At 41.0% G+C, this 18,763-nt stretch overlaps 1 protein-coding gene across 10 annotated transcripts in view; it reads right to left on the reverse strand.

Annotated features, from left to right (window-relative positions):
- Positions 1–18,763, reverse strand: part of Akap13 (A-kinase anchoring protein 13) — a 302,085-nt gene that overhangs the window by 99,704 nt on the left and 183,618 nt on the right. Inside the window, exon 1 of one of the 10 annotated variants that reach the window (XM_028879195.2) lies at positions 12,637–13,671. The exons of the other annotated variants lie outside the window; for them this stretch is intronic. Within the exon in view, the coding sequence (XP_028735028.1) occupies positions 12,637–12,717 (81 nt within the window). The 5' untranslated portion in view covers positions 12,718–13,671. Of the gene's footprint in view, positions 1–12,636; positions 13,672–18,763 lie in introns of those variants that run through there. 10 annotated transcript variants of the gene reach the window in all.

An 18,763-nucleotide genomic window follows, 5' to 3' on the forward strand; every position in this document is an offset into this window, starting at 1 on the left:
CTTAGCTGCTGAGCTATTTCTCCGGCCCTAGCAGATTTTTTTAAAAAACAAAACAATAACAACAAAAACCAAACAGATAAAGCCAAACTAAGAAACAAAACCCAAGTAGTGGCTCAGAGAACTTTCTGATTTTTAACCTGCATCTCATTTTTACTGTGTCTCTTCAGCCAACATTTTAGAAAAGCTAACACTGCGTGACTTAGAATTTAACCCTTTTCAATATCATCCTGTTGCTCCATGGCCAATGTGTAAGAAAAACACTCTTCACCTTGTGTCTCTTCAGCCAACATTTTAGAAAAGCTAACACTGTGTGACTTAGAATTTAACCCTTTTCAATATCATCCTGTTGCTCCATGGCCAATGTGTAAGAAAAACACTCTTCACCTTGAGTATACATTTACTACACTCTCTATTTCTCTCATTTAGGTCCTGGTATGTGACATTTAGTGAGCACCCTATTTTGCAAAAAATATATGAAGACGAAAACAAAATTAAAATAAAACCATTTTCTAAAAGAGAATACATTATGTGATGACACACTAGTATTAAGAAACATTCTTCCAGAAGCCTTAGGCATGTCTGCATGTCTGGTGACCGAGCCTTTGTTCTAGACTCTTTCTAAGGCTGAGTGTGTGTCAAACAGACACAAGTTAACGTACTCACTTAAAGAAGCTAACATCTCAGAACCACATTTTTAAACAAACAGTATATATTATTAATTTTTAAAAATATATGTATACCTGAAATATCTCAATATGACCATATCTTTGTGGCAAAAAATTCTAATTTGAATGAACTTTTAAGTGAGCTATTACACTTGAATGATCATAAACTAATATTCTTTTCAAATTTTCTATAGTTTCTCAACTTTATTTTATGGTTATATTCTAATTTTACTTAGTAATTATTTTACAACCAAGGTAGTTGACAGAGACAAAAGTCACTATAATGAATTTAGTTTACAAAGATAGTACAGGAGTTCCTGTATACCCCTTTCCCGTTTGCCAACATCTGATATTACTATGGTACATTTGCCAGTGTTAAGAAACCAACGGTGGCACAGTGTTGTTAGTTAAAACCCTGAATAAAAGTTTCATGCCTACTGACTAGCATTCAGGGTCCCGGAAGGTACTCTGCAAGCTACCAAGAGGATAAGGCAGTCATTGGTATCACCCAGCCACAACCCTGAGGTTTACAACAGTTAACTGAATGTTTGACAGGATTTAAGGTCCACTCTATGAGATGGAACCTACACCTGATGGTTCTAAAGGGCCAAGAACACAGGACTAGGTAAGTCATGAGCTTGGGGGAAAGCCTACTACTTCTATTCTGCTAAAGGAACATAGCAATAAAATAACTAGTGACATACTACTGTACCCACAGATCAGAGCCTCACTCAGCACTCATCAGAGAACCTTCTTCTTGCAGTAGATGGGAATTAGCACAGAGACCCACAACTGTACAATCTGCACAAGACTGAGAGATTTGGGGGCAGTTAGCCCTAAATAGGATGCTTTCATCCAATCTCGCCTTCAAGGCTCAGGGGTGTATCAGGAGGAAGAGGTAGAAAGACTGTAAGAGCCAGGGGTGGTGGGTGACTCCAAGGGAAGTGCTTTCCAGCCACACACGGACTCCTGGAGATTGGCAGCACACATAAGATCTGCAGACTCAAGCCAGCTGGGTCCCAGCACTAAGAGGGGCACGTGGACACAGAAGCTATTTGCAAATGGTAACTTCAGGCAAAGGGAAAATTAATTTTCTTCAATGAAGTGTCACTGGGTATATAAACTGGGACAGGCCCAGTAGCTGGCCAACACAAAATGAGCTCCATGTTTGTGTGTGTGTGTGGGGGGGGGGGCTTTTTGTTTTAGCTTAAAAAAAAGTATTACTTTTTTGGGGGGGTGAAGTTGGGTGGGTAGGGAGGTGGCAAGATCTGGGAGGAGTTGGGGAAGGGAAAAAACATGATCAAAATATTGCATGAAAAATTTTTTAAAGAAAAGAAAAAAAGTTATCTGGATTCACTTATTCTTCCACTCATGCTCTTTTTCTCTTCCAAAGACAATCCAAGATGCCCACTGTGTTTATTTTGTTTGTGTGTGTGTGAGAGAGAGAACACACGTATGCAACTGAGCATGTGCAACTGTAAACATTTGCATTTTAACATCTTTATTCAAATCCTCATCCCACAAAATCTAGTCATTTAGACCATATAATCCATGTTTTAGACTATTCACAGAGCTATATAATCATCATCATCTAATTTCAGAGCACCATCATGTCAATAAAAAGATACCCAACATTCAGATCTTTTTTTCTTGGTCCTAGACAAGCACTAAGTCATCTCCTGCCTACTTTAAACAGTTCTTACAAATGTAGCCACGTACTCCTGATCTGTGATGATTCCTTCACTTAGCAAAATGTTTCCAAGATTGATCCATGTTGTAGTATCAGTGTTTTATTAGTGCCAAAAAATCCCATTGTATGGATATATCTCCATTTTACTTATCTAGTCATCAAGTAATGAACATTGGGTTGTCTTGACTTTCCAGCTGCTATGAATAATAATACTACAAACATTTTACACAAATGATTTATACAAGCTGTTTTAGGAACACGTTTTTATTTCTCTTGAGGATATACCTGGAAGTGGACTGCTGAATTGTGCACCTGATTAAAACTTACGAGTTCACTTTTTAGGGAATGTGGCTTGTTTTCCAAAGTGGCTATACCACTTGGCAATTTTGCCACATTTTTGCCAACATTTTTGTTCTTATCTGTGATTTTTCCTGTCATCGTAACAGATGTGACCTTGCTTCTCTCCTGAAGCATGTTTTTATTTTTTAATAGAAAATATGCTTTATTTTGTTACTTTCTTGAAAAAAGGAGGTACAATGGGGTACTCATCATGGGTGGCTTTATTCTTTCTTCCTTTCCTTTTTAAAAAAATACAATACGTGGGCTGGAGAGATGGCTCAGGGGTTAAGAGCACTGACTGCTCTTCCAGAGGTCCTGAGTTCAATTCCCAGCAACCACATGGTGTGGCTCACAACCATCTGTAATGAGATCTGGTGCACTCTTCTGGCCTGCAGTCACATATGCTGTATACATAATAAATAAATAAAAATCTTAAAAAAAAATACAATACGTTAAACATCTTCTATGATCGTGCACTATACCAAATCTTAAAACTGTAGTTGAAGCCTTGTCCTCAGAGAACTGAGAGTTTATGTGAGAAGCTTGTCAGTGTGGTCAGTAACCTTGCCTCAACATCTTTTTCAGTAACCACCATGTGTTGACCAAGACAATGTCTGTTACTGTGTACAAAATTTCTAGCCCTACATACAACTTTTCTGGTCAAGACAGACAGACAGACAGACAGACAGACACACACACACACACACACACACACACTAGCAGATGGGCCAACTCAGAATTTATACACTAACCTAGAAACTACAGAACTGTGGAATATTAGTTTTTCTGAAGTTAAGGAAGCAATAAGCTAAAAGGAAAGCCATATCCACACTGTCTACTGTTAGAGAGAAGTAAAAATTAACTCCCAGAAAGCTGCTACTGGGCTGGAGAAAAGGCTCAATGGTTATGAACACTGGCTGCTCTTCCAGAACATCTGGGTTCTATTCCTTGCACTCACATGGTAGTTCACAACAGTCTGTAACTTGAGCCACATGTGGGGGGAAAAACACAAAAACAAACTCTGACAAAACAGTTAAGACACATGACAGCATTCACACAGACCGAGGCGGCAGCACCGGGTCCGCACCAGATGGGGTCCTAGAAGTCAAAGAAGTGGACACACTCCCTTGTCCCTGACCCCATCGACAACCACTTGCAAATGAAAATTTAGTTTTCTCCAAAGAAGTCTCACAGAAGAAACCAACTACTTCTCTCTCTCTCTCTCTCTCTCTCTCTCTCTCTCTCTCTCTCTCTCTCTCTCTCTCTCTCTCTCTCGGTTTTTTCGAGGCAGGGTTTCTCTGTGTAACAGCCTAGGCTATCCCGGAACTTGCTTTGTGGATCAGGCTGGTCTTGAACTCACCGAGATCTGCCAGCCTCTGCCTCCCAAGTGTTGGGATTAAAGGCATGTGCTACCACACTGGCTGAAACAAACCACTCTTAAGGGTAGGATGCATGCCCAGCAGTAGATGACCAACAGAAAACAAACTCAATGCCATTTTTGGATGTGCCTTGTTCAGTGTCCTGTCATAGTTCTTTTATTTGTTCCTTTTTAAATCTTATTCTTTTTTATTGTAATTTTATTTACACTTTCTTCTTCTTTCTTTTTACCCAGAGGTTCTTTGCATATACATTATGGTGTCCAGTCTAGTATTTTTTATGGGATTCCTGAATGTGGAATGGGTGGATCTCTGTATCTGTATGCATTTCTTGTGCCTTCCCTTGGACTCTTTCTCCTGTTTGTTTTGTCCTATTCTGATGAGTTTGGTTTTGTTTTATCTTACTGTATTTTATTTATTATTATCTTTTAGAAGCCTGTTTGTTTTCTAATGAGTGACAGAAAGGGGTGGATACAGATGAGAGGGGAGATGGGGAGGAGCTGGGAGGAGCAGAAGGAGGGAAAACCAGAATCATGATATATTATGCGAGGAAAAAAAAGATGTTTTCAATAAAAGGGGGGTGGGGAAGGTACTCCATAGCCTTTTGAGTGACAAGATTGTCAGGAATCTAAGGGAAGCTATGGTATCCTTGAATCACAGATATCACAACCCAGGGCTCTAGAGACTTTTACTTCAGATAGTTAGTAGAAGCAAAAAGGCCCAGTGATTTTCACAAGTAGTTTCACCAAGCAAATAATGGGAGACAGGGCTAAAATGAAAGTATGCTTTATTCTCTAGGGTGGTATGCAGGGGTGACAAGTTCAGTATTGTGCTGAGAAAATCACTACAGAAATACAGAAACAAAATGGGAAACTGAAGAACAGGTGGGGGCATACTGAAGATGAAGACCAGAGAAGACGGATCTGAACCACGCTGGTCTAGGGGCAGCAGATGTAAATGGAGTCAGGTTTCCTTTAGAATACAGAAAGAGATGTAAGTGGAAAATTGAGGAAAAGGCAGAATCCACTAAAAGAGAGATGCAGAGGGATCCACAATAAACAGACACAGAAAACTTAAGAGGAGAAGATGTACATGATTTAATTATGCTGAGTCTGAGATGTAACATGTTTCACAAAGGGCTCTCGAGGTGAAAGATGTGAAAGGAAGTTTTAGGTCTAGTTTCACATACTTTTGAGGCAATGTTAAAAAAAAGTGTGTAAGAGAGCCAAGATTCTGTTAGATAACACACACTTTAAGGTGAGGTTAGCTGAAGACAGCTCACATTCACTGGCTTCTTACAAATACAAAGTGTATTAGAGAAACACAAATCAAAACCAAAAAAATAGTATATTAAGGAAACACAAATCAAAACCAGAATGAGCCATCACTTCATAATCATTTTGCTGTTACTTAAAAAAAAAAATAACGTAAGTCTTGGGAATGCAATGAACCTGGAAGTCTTTTGAAATGGTGGTAGGATGTTACTGGTATAAAATGTTAGAGCCATTGTGGCAAACAATGTGGCCATTCCTAAAAACCATAATTACGTTGGCTCAGCAATTTCACTTCTGATAATATACCCCCAAAGAATAAAAGAGGGGTTTCAGGCAGATACTTACACACAATGGTCAGAGCAGCACCATTCACTACAGCTTATAAGCAGTTAACACAGCTCAGATGGTCAGGGGTGTGCGTATGTGAACAAATACAGTATATGATATTACAGAGACAGTTATTTATCCTTAAAAAGGAAGGATACTCTGACATATATTACAGCTTGTATAAACTTCAAATATATTATGCTAAGTGATACAAGATAGCCACAATGGACAAATACTGCATGGCTCAACTTATGCAAGGCACCTGGAGCAGTCAAAATCAGATGAAAGCAGGATAATGGTTTCCAGGGAAGAGAGGAATAGCGATTTATTGTTTAACACATGTAAAGTTCCACTTTGGGAAAACGGAAATGTTTTGAGCTATCTAGTAGTGAGAGTTATAAAAAAATTTAACTGTTAATATCACTGTACTTATACGGTACCTCCAAATAGTTAAAATGGTAAATTTATTATGATACAACAGATTAAGAAGTGAGTGTACAGCAGTTAAGAGATACAAACTTATTTAAACAGAAGTTGACAGGCATGCCACAAAGCCAAAATCATAGCCTGTAATCTGAGCTCGATGCTACCAGTCATGGTCAATGCCATCAGCCTGAGGGCAATCTCCATGTTGCGGTGAGTAAAGAAAGAACGTTAATACATGCATCGGCATTTTCAGCCACATCCTGTGTAACAGCAGTGCAGCGAAGCATACATATTCATGTGTGCAGAATATTGTTCTCAAGAGGTAGAATTTGGTTTAGAGAACAGCCTTCCTCCTGCCCCACTTGAGAGTCACTGGTGCGGGGGACAGGTCTGCACCACTCTCACTCAGGTCTGATCTTCATCTCCACAGCTGCATTCTTCTGCAACACTAGGGCAACTGCAAGCCACAATACGTGAATCCCTTGGAAATATTTTCATGCAGTTGTTAGATCAGATATAATGCCAGACACTGAGCACACGTGTGTGGTAGGTGATCAAAAGTTAACAGGTATTTTTAACTAAAGCAATGCTTGGTCACCTATTAGTCCCTTTCCCCAAAAACTGTCTCTACAGCCAACATGTTTGCAAACTAAGAATAAACTGGTTCCTTGCACTGTACTCTTCTTTGTTATTTTTTAAAGTCAATTCTGAGTAGGCTTAGCCAAAGGTTCAGATCAATGGGGACACCACTAGTATTTTGAGATTAGGAGATTTCCCACAAAGATTTTGCTCTCATCCAACCACACAGCTATGAGTAAAATACAGGGTGGGTAAGTGACTCACTGGCTAGAAAAAGCAGGGACGAGTTTAAGATGATTCAGAAATTTCACTTAGCAGGTAGCTAAAAATTAGAAACAAATTTTAGTGTCTGCCTCGCTTAGAGAGAAGTCACTCAGAACACAACAGTGATTCTTCAGCTAAAAAATGTCACGGGTTCTGCCCTGCTGGTAAATAGTGCCATGAACACCAGCTTGGACACCACAGGGACTCGGTAGTCCAAAAGTCCAGGGAGTTTCAGTGTGTACTGTGTGGTATACGTACATAATGAAAGGTACATTGTAAGAAATGTCAGACCCATCCTGTTTTTTTCCCACCCATCCATTCAGTGTAACCCAAGGACCTCTGTGACAACCTGAGTCACCCATACTGAGACTCTACAGTTTGGAAATAGAGGTACATATTTTCAAAATATCTTGCTCCTGCCAGTATCAGTGCTACTGTTTACAATTGAATACCCTAATAATACAGGCTACTGTAACACCCAGTCTTCCCTCCTGGCCACTACCAATACTTTTTTCCTCTGCAACCTTCTTATGCAATCCAGTCAAAGATACAAGGCTGAAAAGGGGAAGCAGAAATCCACCATCTGAACACAGAAGCCAACACTTGGGTCAAATTTTTATCAGGTAATCCTGTACTTGAGAAACTATACCTGGCTGTCCTTAGTCCTGACTTCCTTATGTCCTTCAGTTTTGCTGCACTGTGCCTGCAAAGTTTTAAAGGATGTGGCCGGGCGGTGGCGCACGCCTTTAATCCCAGCACTCGGGAGGCAGAGGCAGGTGGATCTTTGTGAGTTTGAGGCCAGCCTGGTCTACAGAGCAAGATCCAGCAAAGGGGCAAAGCTACACAGAGAAACCCTGTCTCGGAGGGGAAAAAAAGTTTTAAAGGGTGTGGATTTCCAGAGGAAGAGGATTTCTCTGGAAAATCTGCTAGAGACAGAGACAGACTACTTCTTTAGCTACTGAGGTTGTATGGCCTGTCTAAGCACTGAGCATAGAGGGAGTATTTTCATTTGTCATACAGAAAACACTTGAAAATGCTGCGACCATTCAACTAACATTCTGAATTGCTACCTACAAAACTGGCTCCCATTAAACTTGCAGTAACATAGGATTATGTTACTATTAATTTGTAGGTTTTTGTTTTTTCTGGGTACTCAAACTTATTAAACTACTAAGATACAAGCGGGACCTAAGAGCATCCAAAATCAAGAATTAATCTTACATTAACAAGTCTGGTCACACACTGCTGGGTGCCTCTATTTTGGTATGCTACCATGGGAGTAAGCTTCAAACACTTGGTTCTTCTAGGAATGTTCTTATTTGCCATAGTCTAGCTATGGAAGGCTCTCATCAGTCAACACATGAGGTCAACATTGGTTTCTTGAAGAACAATGGGGAAAAGGGCATGTTGGTATCAAAGGACCCCTGCAAACAATTAAAATTATCTCCTATCCCATTTTAAACATATGATTTATAGTTACAAACCATTTATCAAAAGAGCAAGAAGCCATGTGTGTATGAAGAAAGAGGAGGCAAGGGAGGAATGTCACATGCAAAGGAAGAGGGATGTCTAGAAGTATGCTGTAGTGGGGGCGGGGAACACAATTCAGCTAGGTTCCATTATTTATAAGACATTTCAGAAAGCCTACATGGAGTGGAGTCAAGATCGGTACACACCTGTAATCCCAGCACTTGGGAGAAGGAGGCAGTACTAGCAGGAGTTTAAGGTCAGCCTTGGCTATGTAGTGAGTTCAAGGCTAGCTTGGGCTACTGAGACCTTGACTCTGACAGACAAGGCTAATTATACAAAAGTGATAAGCAATGTAGATCAGATTTTAAAGTAAGCCACGGAAAGTATGGGTATATAACACAAATGGGGAATGCTGAAGCTAATTCACAGTGAATTATTTGAATGTCAATGGCTAGGGACTGGAGTTCTAAGTATAGAATAACAAGGTAAAAAGCTCACAATCTAAACCTTGAGATTACATTTAATTTCTATATTCTTTTTTAAAAATTTCTGTATTCTTATATCAAAGTTATTAGTACAATTAAAAATTATGCTAGCACAAGGCTTATGAATCTGTATTTACAAGTCTTAAAACAAATTCATTTCAATCTAGAAATATCTATTAAAGCCAGGTATAGGGGCTGGAGAGATGCCTCAGAGGTTAAGAGCACCAACTGTTCTTCCAGAGGTCCTGAGTTCAATTTCCAGCACCCATATGGTGGCTCACAACCATCTGTAATGAGATCTGGTACTCTCTTCTGTGTACATAATAAATAAATAAATCTTTAAAGCCAGGTATGGTGGCACACGCCTTTAATCCCAGCACTCAAGAGAGCAGAAGCAGGTGGATCTCTTCATTCCAGACCAGCCTGGTCTACATAGCAAGTTCAATACCAATTGGGGTTAAGGCAGTAAAACTGATTTTAAAAAAATCAATAAAGTTTTAAATAGGATTAAGATATCTCATTCTGTATGCATAAGCACACTGATCAGCACATGAAAAGAACCAACTTCTTTGTATAAACAAGTAAACTTCTATGTAAAAGTAGGGTGAGAATGTGTAGACAATCACTTGAGAATTTAAGTGGTGCATGCATTCACTGTAATGTCTCTGTGTGTATATGTCTGCACATAGGTAAGGAAGCCAGAGGTCAATGTTGGTATCTTCTCCATCATACTCTGTTTTACTATTTAGACAGTCTCTCACTGAACCTATAGATCTGTCAGTTAGCCTGGCTAGTCAGCAAGCCTCAAGAATTCTGTCTCTGTCACCGCAGCACTGGGATTACAGGTGTGCCCTGCCATGCCTGACTTTTACATGGGTGTTAGGGACCTAAATCCAGGCACTTTTATCGACTAAGCCATTTCTAGTTTTAAAACACTGATAGAAAATACTGAAATTCAAAATAATGTGAAAGTAACTGGGAAACATTACTGAGAGGGAGGGAGAGAAAGAAGCACAAGAATTACAGAGAGAACCTGCTACAAACTGTCCTTCGCCCTTCAGAGAGCCACCTTCTCCTCCTCTGGAGTGCCGCCCCCTCCCCATGACACACCCTACCTGTTCCTGTCCCACCACACAGTCTGCCCTCGTTTCTCTGGTTACTGCTGACATTATGAAGAGTCCTCAGACTCAGCACCTGTCTGCCCTGTGATAGGTATTTAATGCTCTTATAATGTACAGTTCTCAGTCATGTTTCTAGTATTTCTTCATAGAAAATGGGGTAAAATAATCACTGCCTGACAACTAAGTCTCAAGTCAAATAATTCATAGAAAGGGGAAATATAAAAACAGCGTCTCCAAATTAAGAAGCCTGAACTCAGTTAGCTTTGCTCATATAAAACTTTCATGCTTGACTAGGCTGCATGATACTACATATTTTTAGGTTTCTTTTTATTTGATTTTATTAAAACTTTTAGATTTATTTATTTTACATGCATGAGTGTTTTGCCTATATATACATATGTGTACCAAGTGTATGACTGATGTATGTGAAATTCAGAAGAGAGCATTGGATGCCCTGGTACTGGAGTTAGGGATGGTTGTAAGTCACCATGTGGGTGCTGGGAATCAAACCCAGGTCCTCTGCAAGATCAACAAGTGCTTTTAACTGCTGAGCCTCTCTCCAGTACCTATATATTATTTTATGTATAAAACAATGGTTTTCATTATGACATTTAAATATGCACATCACTGTATTTTGCTATTTGCCCCCATAGCCTTCTCTCTCTCTCTCTCTCTGTCTCTCTCTCTCTCTCTCTGTCTCTCTCTCTCTCTCTCTCTCTCTCTCTCTCTCTCTCTCTCTCTCTCTCTCTCTCTCCTTTTTCAAGACAGGATTTCTCTGTGTAGCTTTGCACCTTTCCTGGAACTCACACTTTGTAGCCCAGGCTGGCCTCGAACTCACAGAGATCCGCCTGCCTCTGCCTCCCGAGTGCTGGGATTAAAGGCGTGCGCCACCACCGCCCGGCTATAACCATCTCTTGTCCTTCTTCCCCACCTCTGCCACAGAAACAGTACCCTCTTTGCCCCCGCTTCCACCCACACCGAGATGGGGAAGGAAGATGGAGGTAACAGGAGAGGAGGAGAGGGAAAGAGAGACTCCTTGTGACACAGAATCAGAGTGTTCGGCCCTTCCCTGGCCTGTGAAATCAAAAGGCGTCATAAAACAAAGATCCTAGAAAGTATCTCTCCACATTATATAAGGGGGCAAAATATCAAAAGATAATTGTTATCTCTCAGAGGAAATGACTTTTCAGAGAAGTTAAAACCAACAACATCTTTGGAACAAGTTCAAAACACCAAATTACAAAGTAGGCCTGGCAAGCTGAACCACCTGAGAGCGATGACTGAGGGACAGGGACACCACACCACCGCAAATCACAGCTCCTCTCAGTGCCGCGCCCAATGTGGGCTTTCATGGGCTTCTGTGTCTAGGTCTCTGAGCTCATTTGCCAGCTTCTCTTAGGGAGAAGGTGAGGTAACCCACACCTGGAAAGCCAAGGGAAGAGAGTTGGAGTATGGGGCCCGCCAGAGCTGCTTTGGCAAGTTTAGTAAGTGCTGGCGCAGGGAGGAGGGACGGCAGTGCAGGGGGGAGGGGCTGGGTGGATTAGGCGCTTGCCTTGGATCCCTAGGACCTGCCAGGTGGAAGGACAGAACGAGGTCCCCCAAGCTGTCCTCTAACCACAACAGGTGAGCCATGCCACACACACATCACCAAAGATTTTAAATGGAATAAAAGAAAACCGGTTATCTCAAGTACTAAACTGAGTTGATACCAATAATAGACTCCCACTATTTCCTTAACCCAGACATTATATTAGCACTTTATCCAAAATACTCCTTTTCTACTTAACCCGCTCCACCCTCCCAAATTTAGATGTTCAGGTTCTTTGGCATTAGTGAAGTACTTGGTTGACTTCCAACTTCCCAGCCTTTGCCAGAAAACTGCTAAACTTCCAAAAAGTACTCCATGAGTTGTCCAACATTCCCAGACTCCGGTCTTACCGAATGTAGAAGTTCTTACTAATTTTAGATTCAAGGAAGCCTTCTGTGAACAATTAGGCTGTCCAGAGTCTCCACCCCCTTCCTGCTTAGACACCCAACATTACTAATGATGTGAACTCAAACAAATGCAGCTGATCAACAAACAGTCAGAAGCTACAGCTGAAGAAGAAGAGTCACACCAAATGAAGAATGAGACAGCAGGAGGACAGGAAGGACGGACGGACACAGACAAAAGGACCAAGAGACAGAAAGGGAAGCTCACAGAGAAAGAGCTTCAGGCAGAAGGGAGGTAGAAGTGGGGTGTGGGGATGGGGCAAGCAACAGAACACAGGCATCCAGCAAAAGGGAACTCGGAGGGTGTATTCTCTCTTTGTGACTCTGCAATATGAGCCTTTCCTGAACACAGACTCTACTTTAAATCAAGTAAAACTGTATTTCATGATGTAGACACACACACACACACACACACACACACACACACACACACACACACTGCTTCTGTTCAGGTATTTCTCTAAAGAATTTGAAAATCACCCCCCCCCCCCTTTGCTCTTTCTTCACTGACAGCCCAGGCGTTCTCACACTTCATCCCAGTTTAGGAAGGACCAAGACATGGCTACTGGATAGAAAGAGAAAACAGCCTGGAGACCTTCAGACTGTGTAAGGTGTGGCCCCTTCTTACCTTCAGCAACACCACATCGACAGTCCTGTCCACCTTGGAGATGTCACACAGACTATAGCGCCTCTTGTGCCGTTCATACATTTTGTCCAGATGCAGAAAAGAAGAGACAAAATGTAGACGTATACCTACTTAACCCAGGGACCAATGTGCTCACACAGGTCCAGACTTCCAAATTTCTCACAGTGGGTGGGAGGAGACTTCTGCTTCCAGATTCCTCTATATAGAAAATTCTTGGGTTACGAAATTAAATTAAAAAAAAAAAAAAAGCAGAATCTAATTCCATCAACGGGGTGAGAATTTTCTGGCAACTTCAGAGCACTGATGGATGAATTTAGAATTCATACTATAGCAGTAACTGCCTCGAGACCGTTGCTGTGCAGATCTTGACTGAAACAGAAGCACAGATCTTTTCCATCACCGCCGAGAACTCCAGTAGAAAAATTAAGAATGCACTGGCTAAGCATAATGGTTGGCACATGTATCCAGAAAACCCAGAGCCAGTCATAAAAGCCCAGTATGCACTCTGCCACGAAGAACGGAGGATTAAAAAAAGGAAGATGGCTATTTCAAAGGGATGGTATGAGAGAAATCCTTAAAACAACAAAGGCAAGGAAATCTATACAGAAATTTTTTTTAAAAAAAGACAGGAAAAGAAAAAAAAAAAAAAGCTGGAAGCACTCTCTAGAGGATCAAGTACTTTAGCCCGTCTCCAGCTCCTTCGGCGGCAGGACTGGATTTCGACTTAAGCTGAAAGTGTCTAAGGCCGGCAGAGTACAAGGAAAACAGACCACTCCTCCAGATGTCCTCCTTCCTTCCCTCCCTAGCTGGCTGCCTCGGACTAGCCCGGCCCTCCGCAGCCTCCACACCCTTTGCCCTGCTCTCTCAAGATCGTCATTACTTGCCCTTTCGGATCTGTACCAGCAGCCTTGGAGGTTTGAAAACCTAATTGCAGTGGTGGGAACATGATTCATCTACAGACGAAGAGAAAAAACAAGGCTTCCTTTTCCAACAGGCTTCCTCCTGCTCCTCCTCCTCACAAGTCCCCAGTGAAAAAGGCTCTGTCAGACATGGCAAGAAGCAACCTCAGTCCCTTTGATGTCAGTAGTATGCTAATAAAGCAAGGCGGTGTTATCCTAAACACTACAAGTCTGTACAACAGCCTTAGCTATTCGGGGAAAACGCAGAACACTGAATTCAGCTAAAGTATATACTGCATCTCCCTGCAGAATGCAAAGCAATGACTTAATATCAGAAAAATGTTAGTCAAATATTTCAGAGTTATGTCTCTACGATGTAGAATTGCCTATAAAAATGTCTGGCAAGGTTTAGAAATCACTAAGAGTTAAGGTTTTGTTTTAATCTTGGGTTTGAGAACGCTTTAAAAAAAAAGTTAGAGAGACAGTATAGGATAAATGCATGCATGTTTCTTAGTACTCTTGTGACTAAGAAGAGGCACCTGGCTGAGACTTCCTTCCCCTTCACATCTCTCATTCTCATTAACTAAGCCCTGTGCAGAACACTGTGACTTCATTTGTCTGCGTTCTGCTACTCCAGACCTTTCCAGTTGCCAACCTACTGCTCCTCAGAGCAGCCCTCGTCTAGAGAGCATTCGTTCACTTCAGCCGTTTTCTTAGTGTAACCCACTGTGGAGGGGGAAGGAGCAAGAGGAACAGAAGAAGCAAAAAGGAGGGAGGGAGGAAGGGAGGGATGGACAGACATAAAAGTGGGCTGGGCGTGGTGACGTATGCCTGTAATCCCAGCACTATGGAGACAGAAGCAGGAAGATCTCTGTGAGTATGAGGCTGGCCTGATCTACACAGTGAGTTCCATGATAGCCAGGGCTATGTAAAGAGACCCTGTCTCAAAAACAAACCAAAAAAGGGAAAAGAAGGCATAATTAACTCTTTCCGGGAGAAGCTGTCCTATATTCTCTCTGAGCTGGACAGAGAGCAGTCCCTTACACAGATGTGGAGAATGTGAATGTACAGTTTTAAATACTACAACAGAAAGGAAGAGAAGTGAGTAAGTATCCCAGTTTCTGTCAATATTGCAAGCGAAGTTGGTGAAAGGTATTTTCTTTTGGAAGCTGTAAGAGGGGTAAAGAAGGTCTGATGATTCACCATTTCCTCAGCCAGGTGTTTAAAGCTGCTAACCCACTTAAATGAGAGAAATACAGCAAACCCAGCTAAGACTGGAAGCGTTTTCTCTCATCCATCCGTCTACCTAGATGTCACAGTTTCAACTCTATCTAACACAAGCCTCATCTCCCCTGACCCTCAGAGGTACATTAAAAGTATAAAGGTGGGTGATGTCCTCTCTCTGGTGCTCTAGAGAAGAAGCCTCGGCCTCCCATGTCAGCACCATGTGCTGCTTTTCAGTATAGAGAATGCTAAATACAGTAGAAACAAGACAATTAAAGAGATTAAGAAGTTGTAAATAAAATTTCTTCTTAAGCTAACCAAAAGCATGGGAATCTGGCCAGGAATTACACATACTTTCATCCTATGTGGTTTAAGGGCATAGACTGGAAGGCCCTGGAGGGGCAGGCTTTAGTGTACAGAAAATTGACTGCCTATTATCTTTTATGGATCAACTTTCACCAAGCTATAATTTAGAATCCCCTCTTCGCAATGAACACAGTGCTGCCTCCCCTCTGTTCTCAACATGGTTTGCTCCTCTCTGCCTCGCCCTCTGTTCTAATTAGAATCAAATGTTTCCTGCTTGCAAGTTCCCAGGCGTCTCTCTAGGGAATCGGAGACGCTTTAATCACTGGAAAGCTTTTCTATACCAATGCTATCAAACCAAATAAAGATAATCTATAGCAATTTAATAGACATTCTGTGCCTTGCATAAGAAGCAAACAAACAAAAAACAAGGTCTTAGACCTTGGAAATTTTACATAATCAGAGAGAAATGCTTAAAAACCATTACAATTTTCTGAACGACACTAGAGCACTTGTTTGAAATATGTAGATTAACCTTTTTGTCTACTGGCTTTGGGCTGGAAATCTAGATTTTTCTCTCCTCTCTGCACACATAAACATATTAAAAGAACAATTTAAAATTGCCCTTGCTAATCTGTTTCTTCTCAAAGAACAAATGCTTTGGGTGGGGTGGAAAGTCTGTTTGCTCTCCCCTTTGGGTCTGCTGGGCACTCCCCCATGGAAGACAGAATCTGTAGTCTGTGCTTTTGCTGCTGAGGCTACAACTCCAAGTTTTTTATCAAAAACATCTGGAACCACTGAACAGTTATTCTGTTAGGATTTTGAAATGCAGCAACCAATCATTTCACATCTAAACCAAAGATGAAAGCTACAAATTTAAAGGAGAGTGTAAGTATATTTCTCTGTTCCTTCAAGTTTGGGAACTTGCAGGAAAACACAGATTATTTGTAAGCATGTACATGTTTACTGCATCAATCTCCTCTCTCTTCTCTGTGACGTCAGCCCACTCTCTAAAGAGCACCAACCGCTTCAAGAGAGGCAAAAGTGCTCCTAGATTAGTGCATGCCATGGGTCTAACATGGAATCCCAATTATTCCAGCACAAGAATCTACTGAGAATTGTTACATACTTTTAAACTACCACATTTTTGCTCATTGAGTTAAAATTTTCTTGATTTCTGGATTAAATTCGTTATCCAAATTGTTTAGAATTTAGGGACCAACACTGTGTGGTTCTTTGGTTCTAGTTAGGTTAGAAGCTTGCAAAAAGTCTACAGTAAAGCTTCTGAATTAGGACGCCACCTAGTGGAAATCCTGAAACTAAGGGCCCAAAAAAGCTTGGGTCTCTCAGGCCACTAAAAGCTGAAAATCCTAAGTGAATATAAAGTAGTAATGCTTGACACACAAAGATCAATTCAGCTTGGCAGGGAACACAGGACACTGAAATAAAAATCAGGGTCCTTACCTCTTTAGGTGAGCCACTGTTTCCCTGAGCAAGCTGGAAAGTATTAATGTGATGGTGTGGATTTGGGATTCCTGAATGTACAAAAGGTGGTTCAACGCTGGGCCCACCCAAAGGTCTTTCTTCTTCTCTGTTACTACATACTGTTATTTGGGACACTAAGCTTTTTTTTTTTTTTTTGCCACGTGTCATAAAGAAGTTCAGAAGGGTGTGGATGAATGAACAGCAAAGAAAAGAGAATTGAGACATTTTCTAAAAACCATTATCATTGCAGATTGTATTTTCCACTTCTAGTTTTTGAATGAGACAGGAAGGAAGACAGCTTACACCCACCTACGCATTACACATTTGTTGAACACCTGATGAACACTTGTCTGATTAGAATAGATTCCTTCCAGTGAGATAGGAGACTGTGTGAGTGGGGAGAGAAGAAAACTATTTAGAAAGGTTGCAAAGGCACCGTTTCCGTCCAGGGTTTGACTCCAGTGTTTAAGTGACATGAAGAGCCCTGCTCTTTCCTCTTGGCATTTCACTAGACAGAGACTTATAAGGTGCAAAAAGGGACAATCAGTAAAATAAAGGGTATTAGTAGCAAGTATCAGAAAACACCACCTTGGCTTTAACCCTTTACTGCCATCGCAAAGGAGAGGGGGCACACACAGTTCAGGCAGAAGCAGTCAACTGTCTAACACTTAAATCAACAATTGAAATAACCACCGAAAGAGGGATGGCTTCAAAGAGAAGTCTCTTCACAGATAGATAGATGCTCCTTACCAGGATGAAGTCTTACGGAACAGGCACACCAATGTTAAACCAACCACTAGCTTTCTGAAATAAAGAGCAAAGGTCTGTAATACCAGCACTTGGGGAACTAGAGACTGGAGGATCAGGAGTTCAAGGTCAGTATTGTATATATGAGATCCCATCTTTAAAAAAATTTAAAAAAGACCCCCCCCCAAAAAAAGCCGGGTGGTGGTGGCATACACCTTTAATCCCAGCACTTGGGAGGCAGAGGCAGGTGGGTCTTTGTGAGTTCAAGGCCAGCTTGGGCTACAGAGTGAGTAGTTCCAGGAAAGGCGCAAAGCTACACAGAGAAACCCTGTCTCGAAAAACCAAAAAAAATTAAAAAAAGAAAGAAAAAATGAAGGGAAAGGAGGAAGAGTGAAAGAGGGGGAGGAGGGAAGGGGAGAAAAAAGTCAGGAAAGAGAGAGAAAAAAGGAGGAAGAGGAATAAAGGAGAGGAAGGAGGGAGAAAAAGAGGATGATGGATTTACCTGAAAAAGCTGATAGTTCAGTTTGTAGACTGTGTTTTCTGAAGCAAGACTATAATAGTATAATGCTGGCTGAATGTCTCTTGTTCACCAAGAGATGTTTATGCATTTATGCTTTGTTTATTCCTAAGGAAGACCTATAAGGTGGTCAGGTATGGTAACAGACATCTGTGACCTTACCTATTCTGGAGGCGGAGGCAGAAGGAACGGCCAAGATTTCAAGGTGAGCTTGGCAACACAGTAAAAAAACAAAACAAAACAAAACAAAACCCACTTCAACAGGAAAATCAGGAAGACAGGAAAGACAAGGGGAATGAAGGAAGGAGAGAGGCAGGAAGGAAGGAGGTAGAAAGACTACAAAGAGAAGTATTAATTCCTACTTTACAGATGAGTAATAGCATCCAGAGTTTAAATCAGTTGTACAATATCACACAGTTAATCAGTTTGTATTAATTCCGATCTGTATGTATTCTTGGTTTCCAAGACAAAAGTAAATTTGTCATTTGAGAAGTTCCATAAATAAAAAAAACAAAGTGAAAATAGAGAAAGCATAAATTAAAATTTCTCATTTCTCATCACATTAGCATAGCTGATTCTAAGTAAATGCAAAATGACAAGAAGAGATTTTATTTTTAGAATAAAAACAGCAATAATTTGATTCATTTTACATCATTGTTTTAAACAGATTTGGTTTATCAGCATTTTATTTAACACATTTCAGTTTTAAGTTTCTCATTAAGGAAATATCTTTCAAGCATTAGAATGAACACATCTCATATGCAGAGACCACCATCAGTCTGGGTGCTGATGACCATCATGGCCGGATTCTGCAAACAAGGACCTGAGTATTCCCACCCTACTTTCTTGCCTCTGTAACAAACAGTTGTCTCTAATGGCAGCATTTCTAACATTTGAAGATCACTGTGTTCCTCAGAGTATCTTTTCTGGGCAA

This window comes from Peromyscus leucopus, chromosome 1 (genome assembly GCF_004664715.2).
Source record: "Peromyscus leucopus breed LL Stock chromosome 1, UCI_PerLeu_2.1, whole genome shotgun sequence".
Taxonomy (NCBI): Eukaryota; Metazoa; Chordata; class Mammalia; order Rodentia; family Cricetidae; genus Peromyscus; species Peromyscus leucopus.